General features: G+C 36.5%; 2 protein-coding genes across 5 annotated transcripts in view; both read left to right on the top strand.

The window, feature by feature from the left end:
• Positions 1–14,028, top strand: part of LOC121735071 (uncharacterized protein CG43867) — a 377,036-nt gene that overhangs the window by 17,802 nt on the left and 345,206 nt on the right. The window lies entirely within an intron of this gene.
• LOC121735072 lies at positions 6,767–8,069 on the top strand. Its single transcript, XM_042125752.1, has 3 exons — positions 6,767–6,896; positions 7,428–7,856; positions 7,962–8,069. Exons 1-3 carry the CDS (start codon positions 6,775–6,777, stop codon positions 8,011–8,013), a joined length of 603 nt encoding a protein of 200 aa, XP_041981686.1. The 5' UTR covers positions 6,767–6,774; the 3' UTR covers positions 8,014–8,069.

Below are 14,028 nucleotides of genomic sequence, written 5' to 3'. Positions count from 1 at the left end.
AGCCTTATTCATCCAAGATTACGTAAGATGGAGTAAAAAGTGCCAAAATATAAAATGACGATCACAAAATATGGTAAAAAGCGGAAAATCTGAATATTCGGAGTGTTTAGGAAATCTCGTTGAAGGTTTCAGCGCGGTTTCTGTTTAAATATGGAAATAGCATCCACTTAATACGAGTGGTCGGGGCGAGGTTGAGAGAGAATATGCGGAAAGAAGGGTAATTTCATATAAATTCTCACTACATGGAGTAACAAGTTTGCATAAATTGAGGCTTGTTACCTTCACCACCACCTAATCGAAGAATTGTTTATTAGGTTTTCGTTCAACGTAGCCTTATTTTGGTTAGGTTTTGTATACAGTGTTTAACAAAAATAAGTGATAATACTTTACGGTGTGTACGTGTTCCTTGTAGAGAGTTCACTGTGAAAGTAGCAGATCTGAAAGACCAAATTTTTTTTTTCACTTTTGTATGCGGAAACTCGTGACACACGGGCCACGGGCTACAAAAAGGGAAAAAAAAAACCTTTTAAAGATCTGCTACTTTCACAGTGAACTCTCTACAAGGAACACGTACACACAATAAAGTATTATCACTTATTTTTGTTACACCCTGTATAATATATATCGTTCTTGTAAAAGGGCCATTTTTCTTTCTCGTGATCTGTGATTTTATTTTATTCAAAACTATCATATTCTCCATGTTAAGAATACTTAATACTAATATTTTAATGAAACATTTGTATGTTTTTTGAACTTCTCGAACTAATTTGATAATTTTATTATAATAAGAATGTTACTTTGTTTCCATTAGTTATCTATGGTATTTTTCGTTTTTTTTCGTCCAAAGAAGTAGGCACGGGTCAATATCAAAAAATAAAGTGATGCGTCGTCACATTGCAATTAGATTTCTGCCTATTTACTTTGATGTGTAGTTCCTCTTCACCGATAACTGTTCTTTGAGCAGTGTGGATGTGAAGTACCCAAATAAAATATACTGATATTTTGTACCATTTTAATAATGTAACATATTTGCGTTATATTTTGTGGGTCGTATATTTTTTACGATGTTTATTACGTGTGGCATACTAATATGTCAAACCTCAAAATTTATATCTTTTAGCTTATAAAATAGAATTGCAGAATCAGATAGAATATCTTTTATAGGTGTTAGAAATACGTGCAATGTTGCTTATAAATATTTCACAGATTCCGTTAAAATTTTGCTGTTATTCTTGAAGGTAACAGCTTGGATTTAAGTTTCAATGCTGTCTAGGTGTAAAATAATGATTGGGGAATTAGAAAGAGTTTGAAACAGAGGGATCTACTAGCATTTAATAAAATGTTAAAAAACGAACAATACACACCTAATTATAACGTTGTCAAACGTCGAACAAAATTTTTTGTATACTGTCTGTGCTCGTGCTGTCGTCTAGCGAAAAAAAATGCTGTAATTATTAATTACCATATCCTATTCGTGCAGGCACTAGTTTCAGTGAGCTTTTACCACGCCTCTATATTATGCCATCGACGCACCAAATCATCCTAGTCCGACTACAGTTAGTACTTACAGTCTGACTAGTGATTATACAGTTATTGACAGTATCACCAATAATAAATTATTTCTGGTACCACGTTAACGTGAGAGAGCCATGCTTCGGCACGAATGGGCCGGCTCGACCGGAGAAATACCACGGGCTCCCAGTAAACCGGCGTGAAACAGCGCTTGCGCTGTGTTTCGCCGAGTGAGTGAGTTTACCGGAGGCCCAATCCCCTACCCTTTTTCCTTCCCTACCCTCCCCTTCATTAAAAAAATCACTGCGTGAGCTTTTACCACGCCACTTGTTTACGCACCAAATCAACCTAGCCTGACTATAGTACAATCTGACAATAGTTATTGCCAGTGGCATTACGGTCTAAGCTCCAGCTTCGAGTTAACTGGCCACCTGCTACTGGCTACAGGAGACACCAGATGTTCGCATTCCTCTTTTTATTCGCTAGATTATACGCGACGCTCTCCGGGATTCTATACTCGTATAATTAGGTTTATATTTCTTTCTAACGGAGTGTGTCGGAAGGGTTATGTTTTTAAGTGTATTGTATTTTTAAACGTATGATTTCGAGAACTGCTCAGTTTTCGTATAATATAATGTTAGTCTATATCGGGGACCGTACATAAGTATCTCCATACCAAATTTCAGCAAAATCGGTTCAGCGGTTTGGGCGTCAAGAGGTAACAGACAGACACACTATCGCATTTATATATGGATGCTAATGTTCAGTAAATCTGTGAAGTTAGATTCGAAAGAGCATAATATTTAATGCAAATGCAAAAGTTGAAAAACATTCCGAGCTATACTTTGAGCTGTATTTAAAATTGTATGTTTTCAGCTTTATCAAAGATCTGCTTTGACTCTGACAAAAACAAATATTTAGACATTGCAAAGAGAATTTGTTGTTTAGTTTTAAAACTAGCTATTTGACCAAGCTTTGCTCGGTATTCGATAAAACACGAATAAAATGACATTTTCTAAAAATTATTCCTAGCTAGTAGATCGATTTATCGCCCCCGAAACCCCCTATATAATACTAAATTTCATGAAAATCGTTGGAGCCGATTCCGAGATTCCAAATATATATATATATATATAGATATATATATATATATATATATATATATATATATATATATATATATATATATATATATATATATATATATATATACACACACTGGCAAAATTAGCGGAACATTGGTAAAAAGGGCCAAAACTTGAACTCAACTGGGCCGGGCTGTCTGAAAGCCTTTTTTATAGCTTCTAAGCTCATTCAAGAAATAAAATATTGAACAAAACTGGCAAGTTGACAGGTTTTTGTAGCAATTATACCCTAATAAGTGTTTTTCGATTATTGACGTTGTAAGTGTTCCTGATAAGAATGGCGTTTTAGCGGGGTGCAAGGTGTGCTCAGCTCATTTGATTGTTTGGTTTTTGGAAGAACACATTGCTTAGATACAAAATTAGTGATTTCCCAGCATCTGCGACAGTTAGAGCTGTAACCACGATAGAGAAAGGTCACACCTACCGTTCGGTCAGTCAGGCCTTAGGTGTGTCGGCTTCCGTGGTTCATCGTAACTTTCAAGGCTTCAGAGAGACTGGATCTTACGTTCGGAGATGAGAACAAGGCAGATATCGGGTGACAATGGTTCAGAATGACCATTTTGTAAGGAAACAAAACTTAAGAAATCGACCTCAAACTGCTATGCAGACACGAAACCTGTCGGCACAGGTCCAAGATGAACGTGTAAGTGATTGTACAGTAAGAAGAAGACTCAAATAAGTTAAATTAAACTCAAAAGTGCCAGCAAGGGCACCAAAACTTGAGACAGGACACCGAAGAGCCAGGCTAAGATTTGCGCGTGAACATCAAAATTAGACAAGTGAGTGAAATCTTGTGCTGTACAGTGATGGGAGCAAATTCTGTGTACATTGTATTGACAGGCGATAAAGAATGTGGATAAATCATAAGGAAAGCTACAGGCAATCAAACTTACCGGAAACAGTGGCCTATGATGCAGGCTTCGTAATGGTTTGGAGTTGCATATGATTTGGAGCCCGCATGGAGCTGATGATTATAGATGATGGTACTTTGACAGTACAGAGCTATAGCACCGACATCCTGGAACTGCATGGTGTGCCTTTTACACAGTTTTAGGTAGTTATTTTCAATTTTATGTGCGTCCATAGAGTAAGAAAATCGGGCATTATTACCTAAACGATGCTGGCGTAGCCCAGGTGGAGAGGCCAGCGTGGTCTACGGATGTGGATCCGATTGAAGACGTGTGGCACATCAATGGGTGAACGGTACGAGTTAAAACTCCAGCTCCAAAATGAGTCCAGGAGCTCGAGTTGGCGCTACTGGAGGAGTAGGAGAATATCCCACAGGAAATGATTGACAATTAAAATGCAAGCATGGAATGGCGTATCCAGGCCCTCTTGAGATCCATAGAAGGCATTACACCAGCATTACACGCTTTTAACATGGCATTTCTTTAATAAAAATGAAGAATTTATCTTAAAAACTTACTACTGAAATTTATAAGATTTTCTTAATTTTTTTATTTTTGCTGATTTTTTTCTATTTTTCACGTTTTTATGCCCTAAATTTATAATAAATTTATTTTTTAATAATCAATTAGTAAATAAATAAATAAATATATAAAAATCAGTGAACAATTAAAAAAAAATTGAAAATTTTGTTATGTTCCTCTAATTTTGCCGGTGTGTTTATATATATATATATATATATATATATATATATATATATATATATACAAAAATTGCTCGTTTAAAGATATAAGATACAAGTGTGCTCTGTAATGGCTGAACTTAGGTTTCATATTTTCTTTGAAAGAAAGGTTTGTTTGACGCTCTACGCCTTACGAAATCATGATGATGAGTAATGGTGATGGAGGTTGCAATATTAATAATAAATAAAGTACGAATAGCGAAACACCGTGACGTGTAGATCCTATAACTCCGAGGGCGAGCTTCGTAGCTCTACAGGCACTAGAAGTGGCTTTAAAAGAGCTACAACGTAACAATGGCAATTAGGGCATTTCTAAAGTATTGAATTGACAGACTTGCATGAAGTCGCACGCGATTAAAGTCAAATCCATACTTTAGAAATGCATCTATGCGTCGCGTAGCGGTCTACTTACCCTTAGGCGTCTAATACCTGCATTCACCAATCGCCTTCTAACGCTAAGGTGTTCGCTTGCGGCCATTAATGGTTCATTAATTATTCCTTTAAGATTTCGCTAATTGTTGTGTTTTTTGGGTACATTTCGTTCAAGATTTCACTAATTCCTTGTACTTAAGGGTGTAAAAACTTTCGTGAACTATTAGTTCTTTTAAAAACCTGTTTATTTTAAGAGATACATGTAACATGACCCTAAAAGACGAAGACGACGAAGAATTAGTGAAAACAGGCATAAAACACCTATTAATAATTTTAGGTGAAGACTTACTAACTCCATTTACGCTTTTATAACCATACGAACTTTTGCCCGCGGGTTCGCTCGCGTTAAGAAGTATTATTATATACAAACTTTCATCCCCTATTTTAACCCGTTGGAGGTGGAATTGATCAAAATCCTTTCTTAGCGGATGCCTACGTCATAATATCTACCTGCATGCCAAATTTCAGCCCGATCGGTCCAGTGGTTTGGGCTGTGCGTTGATAGATCACCATGTCAGTCAGTCACCTTTGAGTTTTATATGTATAGATAGATTACTATCCCGTTCCGTTTTGATTTATTCCGATGCCACTTCCTACCATTCCTACATCCCGCTATGGAAAGCATGGGTCTGGATAAACAGCTAATTCCATTACGGGAATAGCTCTCGCCGGGAGTACAGGGGTGGAACCTTAAGGCGGTCCGCTAATCCTGGTATAAAGGGTTCGTGGGGTTAAGGCATTAGCGACTTCTGAAGGTACACGCTTCCTCGGTGTTAATTAAGATGTACGGAACATCAACATCATCATCATCATCAAGAATATGGAAATCATCAGAATTCAAAGTGACAGTATTACAGTTTCGACCATGTCTCATAGGTCTAGAAGGAAGTAAAAATGTATTTTTTGGTAGTGTAACTGTTAAGTTGGGTACAAGAATGTCGAGATTTGGGTTTCCATATTTTTTCTTCACGAATGGCGATGATATTTAAAGGTTAAAAATGATTACAAGTATTCGGCTAGCAACTTATGCTTCCTGAAATCCCATATTCAGTTATACAATAACCTTTTCAGACTTAACCTTACATTGTCTTCTAAACCATACTTCTAAATTAGCAGAGCCATAAACCCCAATTTGTATGGCACTGCATCAAGCCCTAAGCTCCTAATTTGGTTCCGCGGCTAATATGTCTCCTCCGCGGCATTTGCGTTAAATTATAAACCTTATTAAACATTGTTCCCTCGTGTGCCGTAAAGGCAGTACCGCGTTTCATCCGAACTTGCGCGGCCCTGAATTATTTACATTCTGTATAAGTAAGGTTGTAAGACTGCTGAATAAGCTGATTAATTTCGCTCGGAATAAAAAGATTTCATAAAGTAAAAAAGCTTTGATTCAATTTTTTATTCACAGCGCATTGGAGCTATCATGGTTGGATTGGTGTAGATTTATGAAAAACAAAAAATAGGTGTAGATCATAAAGTTAATATACCTAGCGGAATAGAGCAACAATTTCGAGCTGCCAAACGTAACCGAAATTGGTTTTATCTGTGTGTAAAAATATGTGTACGTATACACTTACACAAGTATGATTGAACGTGATTTCTATGAGATTAAATTGTCAACGTGCGGCACGTGCCGACTGGACGTCAAAAAAAGAGTGCTGCTGTCATGTATCACACGTCTCTTTTTACCATGCAGTGTTACTGATAGTGACATCTCTCTTGCTCAGACCTTTGTTTCTCTATTCCGTTAGGTATATTAACTTTATGGTGTAGATCTAGATACTCTAATTTGGTATAATGCATAAAAACTTTTTATTGCTAAAGTCTTGGCACTCGTAGAATATTTTTAAATTCTGTCACTTTAACGACTTTCGTCAACAATTTGTGAAGCAAACATTTTTATTTTTTAGTCTATTTTGGAAAGAATTTATTCTGGTTTTCTTCTCAGGTAGTATAATTATTTTACTCATAAATTTTAAATAATTTTCGTTTGAAATTATACTAAATTAAAGTAAAACTTTCATTTCAGTGATTTTTATGCTGAAAATTAAACTACCTGGGAAGAAAAGCATGGAGTCCAGTGACGTTAAATCTAAACAAAGCTCATCCAGAGAAGAGATTGGGAACATGAAAAAGAAAAGTTCCGCGGCCAATGTCAGGTGGGAACTAAACACATAATGAGTAGGGCTGGGGTTGGTATATTGAAACTTAGCCTCATGGTAACGCTCGCTGATTAAATGAAAATACAGAATAGGGGCATTTAGCACCTCATGAATATTCCAAGACGAGGTTTCGGGTTCATGTGTACGTAATACTAAGCTATGGGACCGTTGACTTAATATTGGACGCCTTTTGCTAATGAAATGTTCTCTTCTTTTGACATGGACATTTTAGTGCTTCCTTTACTATATTAGAGGAGTTAAGACTCCATCGATAACATCTAGTGTACTGTCTAACGGCCGTTCCCAATATTTGATCTATCTCTGGTTTTGCCCTACTAGAGATAGGAATAGCTCACATTAGACATTAGACACATGTATTTTATGTCAATTGTGAGCTATTCCTATCTCTAGTAGGGCAAAACCAGAGATAGATCAAATATTGGGAACGGCCGTAACCCAGGTATTCTTTCCTCGGTTAGACATCGTTTTTCCTTATAATTTTTATGCAAAATTAATTACGTTTTACAGAAGCACTGGTCGTATATCAAGTATGCGAGTATTGTACGAGTATAAACCAGAACCTGAAAATACCAAAAGAAAGAAGTCAACTGAAGTATTAATAGTACTACACGATAGAAAATCTCGCAGCAAAGATGATATCAATACTAATATTAAAGGTGATACAAAACAAGGCAACGAAGGATATAATGTACTACCAAGGAAATCGCTGAGTAAAACTGTTAGTAACGCAAAAAGCCAGGGAGATGCAAAACTAGAAGCAATCGTTGCGCTACCATCGTCTAGTAATGTGACGCCATCGTCTAGTGATGCGACCAATAAAATTAAAACAAACGAGGTTCATCTGAAAACCGAGGACATTGCAAAAGCAAAAAAATTGATAAAGGCTGCTAAAAATAATAAAATATCACATGCAACTATGATGACTAGAGGTAGATTGAAAAAAATACTAGAAACTGAATATGGTGTAAGCGCTTCTGATTATCTAAGCGTTCAGAGCACAAAACACATTGTTATATATGATCTATGTAAACCTGCACAAAGGAAAAGACCTGGGAGTCCAATTAAACACCAGGTAAAGAAAACGAAAAAATAAGAATATATTCTTACGTTTTTATCACAGTTACATAATTTTATGTTTTTGTTTTTATTTTGTTTTGATGTGCTAAATAAAACTTATTTTATTTAAAGGTGATTTTTGTCTGTTAAATTATTTGAATGGCGTGATAGGTCAGTTTAGGCCGGCAACTCACCTGCAGCTCTTTTGATGTTGGGCTATCCATGGGCATGCTCTCCATCAGGTGACCCGTTTGCTCGTTTGCCCCTTATTTTATAAAAGAGGCAAACTTATTTCTAGCAATTCCAATTTGGTATTTGCCGTTGCCTAACTTTTTATCGGAGCTGTCAAAGAATGCTCAATTCATCTAAGATGGCCCCGTTTAAGTTCCAGCAGTGGGCCGTATTTCAGCAATCTCTAAGCGGATCGTATCATATCGGAAATTGAATTTCCGATTGGCTCTCGAGCACTGTCTGCCTGTAATGGATAGCTTCGGTGTTTCGCACTTCGTGGGGATGATAGATAGAACTCGCGAAGAATACCGTTAAAAGAAGGTAATTTATAGGTTGCTAGTCACCCTCTCTAAAAGCTTCATGAATATGCGGCGCCTCATTGATACGGGTTTCGCGCTGTATTAAAATATCAAGAATTGAAAAGGGTTTGACACCGAGTCTATAGCAATTGAGTTGTGAATTGTGATTCTCTTAAAATGACTAATCTATATATAAACGCCTTAGGCGATTTGTCTTATTGATGAAATATAACACGAAAATAAATTAGAGAAACATAATCTATATAATATATAAAACTCAAAGGCGACTGACTGACTGATTGACATAGTGATTTATCAACGCACAGCCCAAACCACTGGACGGATCGGGCTGAAATTTTGGCATGCAGGTAGATGTTATGACATAGGCATTCGCTAAGAAAGGATTTTGATAAATTCCAAACCCAAGGGGTTCAAATAGGGGATGAAAGTTTGTATATAATAATTCCTCTCAACGCGAGCGAAGCCGCGGGCAAAAGCTCGTTTATTTATAAGACTACGTAGTCTTATCGTATTTAAATAACTTGGAATAGCGTTTCTACTCAGTTGGTTCCAGTAATTCAATATTGCAACAAAGCATTCCCAGCAGATGCGTCGCGGAGATGTATGCATCGAGAAATTTCCACTTTTGAGAGGAAATCTTTGTTGGATTCGCCTGACGTCCCGAGTTATCGGTTATTTGTCCACACCCTGACAGATAATGTAATATGTATCGAGGAATTGAACTGGTTTGTGTCGAATCTTCTTATTCATAGTGACATATTTTTCACCTTCAACATATTGGAGAAATTGCTTTATGTCCCTTACTTTATAAACGATATTCTTTAGTGCTCTTAATATTACTTGTTAAGGACGCTATCACATTTTTTCACAAATATCAGCGATTTTCAGGTACCATTTTAAAGAATTAGGAGTCACACTGCGAGGATATTTTGGTTTCAAATGAAAGATTATATATTCATCTCCACGTCTACACTATAAAAATGTTATAGCCGCATACAAAATTTTCACATAAATACGTTTTCACCATCACAGTAATCGCAAAAGATTTAAAAAAATGAGATTTGATTAGGTAATAATAATAATAATAAATTCTTTATTTGCACACACAAAAGAAAAGACAAAAACACATAAAAGAGAAAAAAAACCAAAAGAAATAACAACAACAAAAAAGGTAAGTATAAAAAAAAATACAAAATTGTGCAAAAAGGCGGTCTTACTGCTTTAAGCAGTTTCTTCCAGACAACCGAAAACAAAATATATTAAAAATATAATGACATATAAATATTAAATATACATATTATTTTACATACATTATTAATAAGTAATAATAGTTTTTATTATTCGTAGGTAATAAGTACGGTAATAGAATAAACAAATAAACTTTACACAGGTACCATTATAGCTAAATACACTGAACTAAGGAAAATAAATATACAAAAAAAAATGTTGCTTAATTAGTCCCCTATACAAATAGCTAAATATTTTATATAAAAATAAATAACATTTTCATTCATAAGAAAAATAAGAAACGCTCTCAATCTTCCCCTATCAAAAACGCGGCGAGCGTCGTAACCGCCACAGTGTACAAGGCGCGCTGATATTAAATGTAATTTTAAAGTCTTTAACGTCGATATTCGTACTGACCTGCTAATTTTTGTTATAATTTTTGTGATAGCGTCCTTAAGTGATAATTTTTTAAGGTTGTAACTTGTAAGCGACTTCAGCCTTGGTAGCTTGTACTTTTCTACTCCATTTAAAAACGCAAAAATAATTATTGCAGATCACACACTCATCACAATCACCAACGATAATGTTAATAACATTATCGTTGGTGATTTTGATTATACACCTTTACAAAGTTTCTTTTACAAAGGAATTTTAGCTTAGCGCTCGTAAGCACTAACGTACACTTAAGTTTTTCAAGACATGCTCTGTATTTCATTAGACGAGCTAAGCGTATGTAAATCAGCTCAGCGAGGAACTTCAGCTAATAATGAATTAATGAATTTTCGAGCTAACGTCCTAGGACTCTTAGTGAACTTGCCAACTCGGGAACGCTCGGAGTAGCGAGCTCGTGTTTACAACTAAGTTTTACGACGACCATTTTGATGTATCCCTTTTAATTGAAACTTTGTAATAGATCCCGACGCCAGTTGCAGCCAGCTCACGTTAAGAGGGCGACTAACCCCAAAAATCAAACATCGTCCTTCTCTCTTCACACTCACGCCCGTCTTTTATATGCCAGGTGAAAAAGGACGACGCGGATTCATCGCCAAATTAGTTTTTTCTCAATAACTCGATAAATATACAACATTTTAAAAATCCGCTAGGTCGATCTCTCAATGATAGAATTTTACACAAATATTAACTTAGTTCAATGCACGGTTATGGCAGCAGGTAAATGAAAAATTCGTGAAAATTAGATGCATCTTTGTGATTTTTTTCTATCGAAAAAATTTTAAGATATCGTGTTTTTGCTCAGATCGAATTCTCGGAAATATAATGTAGTATCTAATTTTATAAAATAAAACAATTCGGGGCTTATTTTCAAGTATAAAAATGAATTATAAAATCGACACTTTAGGGTTAGTCGCCCCCTTAAGGTGACGCCTTGATAATTTGGCTGCAGCGATATCGATTTTTCTCAACAATGACTAAAGCTAAGAAATTGAAGTTCATTGTCAGTATTCATCATGTCTTTATCTTTGAATTACCCATAGCATAACACGATTGGTCAACTTTTATAACACAATAATTTATCAAAAAGACCTCTATAAAAACAGGGATTCTAATTTTGCCAACAGAGGAGAATTATTTAAGCTTCCAAAATTTGTACATAGATTAGTTCCAGGATACACTATAATTTGCCCATAGCATATAATATGAAATATATTTATGGTTTTTGAATTACGCGACAAAAACCATTTTGTCGCTTACGCCCTTTCCATTTCTTGCTGTTCCAATTCTTGTTTTCTATGAGAAGCCGGCCCGGCCTCTCATACAAAACAAGCGATCTAAAACCATGGAACTATTACAAAACATATCAAAAACGATTTTTTACTTTAACGCGGCGTCACCTTAAGCTATTGACTACAAAGTTGGAGGCATCAAAACAGCTCGGTTATTCTTACAGATCTGGAAAATACAAGCAAGAAAATGTTGAAATCCTCAGTTCGAATATCACACAATCTATTGAATTTTATCGGTCGTGTCCCGAGCGAAAGTGCGAATCATTCCTCCCTAGACAAAGTAAACGTTTGGAAATTGTCGCATCACGGTCAATAGGCCGACATAAATCCTTTTTACAGCGTTAAAAATGGTTTACGGCACGAGCGGGGCGGCCGAGTGTCGTAGTAAAAACCCTAATTTCCTGCACCCTTTCATTTGTGCCGGCAATCTGGAGGCCTGTACCTTATTTATGGAGGTCCCGGCTGCTTGATGGGAGGGAGTCAGAATTCGTAATGACAAAAGATGGGTCGGCGTGGACGTGCGACTAACCAACATTCGAAAAACTCTGTTTCAGCAATGATAGTACAACAAGTCTACGTATCGAAACAAAGAAACATTGTTTATAAAGTCCCCATTAAAATATCTATCCATACTTCCATACTAATATTATAAATGCGAAAGTGTGTCTGTCTGACCGTCTGTCTGTTTGTTTGTCTGTTACTACTTCACGCCCAAACCGCTGAACCAATTTTGTTGAAATTTGGTATGGAGATACTTTGAGTCCCGGGAAAGGACTTAGGATACTTTTATCCCGGAAAAATGTACGGTTCCCGCTCGATAAACGAGTTTTGGCGCAACGGAGTTGCGGGCGTCATCTAGTCATGTTATAAACTATACCTCAGTCCTACAAAATATGCTCAAAACTGCTAAAAATTGAGTAGGAATCTCCACTAGATAACTACGATTCACGCAAATCTCCCGTCTGCACAGTTTCAATGGTACTCGTATGGAAACAAGTTTACGAGTGTTAGTTCGGCCGTCTCCCGGCAATGATGCCTTATCATCGGCGGCCATTTTTCTTGCCGACTTCATGGGATCCCTGTTTACAAGTGCTCTATTGTGACTGACATTCGCGAATGTGGTGGGAAGTTATCATATTTTCTCTAGGAATTTGTTTGGTGTGCGATTTAGTTTTTGATGCTTTGGAGGTTCTTTTTATACTATTAGAGGTTAGATATCTTTGAGATCATTAAGTTTAACGAAACTGTCAACAAACTGTTGTGTAGTTTGGCGATTTTCAATATCTAAATGTAAATATTTTACGAATAAAGATAAAAAATCGGCCAAGTGCGAGTCACACTAGAATATGTTGTAATTTAGCGGCTAAGGACGTCTAGCTACAGCGCGATGGAGACAGACAGATAGATGGATAGACATCGAAGTCTCAGTAACAGGGTCCCGTTTTTACCCTGTAGGTACGAAATCCTAATAAAAAAAAGTCTTAATAATATTATAATTACTTAATTAATTTTTTTTGTTTGCTGTAGGATTATAACGCAAATTGCATATCTTAGACGTGGGACAGAAATCGTCGTACTCAAATAGAGATATGACGAATTTCATAATTAGTGTCTACAGCTTGCAACTTTGCCGTTTCTAGTTTTGGGACCGGAAGTTTCTGTGTGCAGAAGGATTTGTACGCACGTAGTTACCAACTAAAATTAAGCAGAAAACTCGGGATCCATAACTGAAGTAGAAGTTAGTGGATGAATTGGGTAACTTATAATTTGAAAATTTTCGTTCTTTTGCATAAATTGAGGTCATTCAAATCATTTCCAGCAAAAGTAGACAAGCGGTAAGCGATTATCGTCAACGCCAACGCCACAGTTTTTTTTTATTAAATAAGGGGGCAAACGAGCAAACTGGTCACCTGATGATAAGCAACTACCGTCGCCCATGGACACTCGCAACATCAGAAGAGCTGCAGGTGCGTTGCCGGCCTTTTAAGAGGGAATACGCTCTTTTCTTGAAGGTTTGCAGGTCGTATAGGTCCGGAAATACTGCCGGTGGCAGTTTGTTCCAGAGTTTCACAGTGAGGAATGAGGAATGTATGGGATTTGACATTAGTATTCGCTAGCGAAGCGATGACTTATATCAAATCGCATACATTTTGTCAGCGTACGATAATCGCTTGCCACTTGTCTGCTAGGGCTGGGAATGATTTGAAATCAAAAAATGTAGGTTTTATGTATAGCCAGATAAATTAGCTAGAGATGATGAAGTAGCTAAGTTTTCAAGGTTTGTTCAAATTATGAGAGACAACATTAGTAATTGCTCTTAATATGTTATAAAATATTAGTTATCCATTTCCACAGTATACGTCTTCAATTGCAAACTTGCACGGTCTATGCGAGTTTTTGTGTACCCTTTTAGGAAGTCGAATTCACCACCATCATGCTAGGCCAGTGTTTTTCAACCTGTAGGTTGCGATCCTCTGGGGAGTCGCAACGCTTCTGTTTATAGTAATCTCAACTTCTGGCGACCCCCCGTCA

This window comes from Aricia agestis, chromosome 16, assembly GCF_905147365.1.
Source record: "Aricia agestis chromosome 16, ilAriAges1.1, whole genome shotgun sequence".
Classification (NCBI taxonomy): Eukaryota; Metazoa; Arthropoda; class Insecta; order Lepidoptera; family Lycaenidae; genus Aricia; species Aricia agestis.
This window is presented reverse-complemented; position numbering and strand designations above follow the sequence as displayed.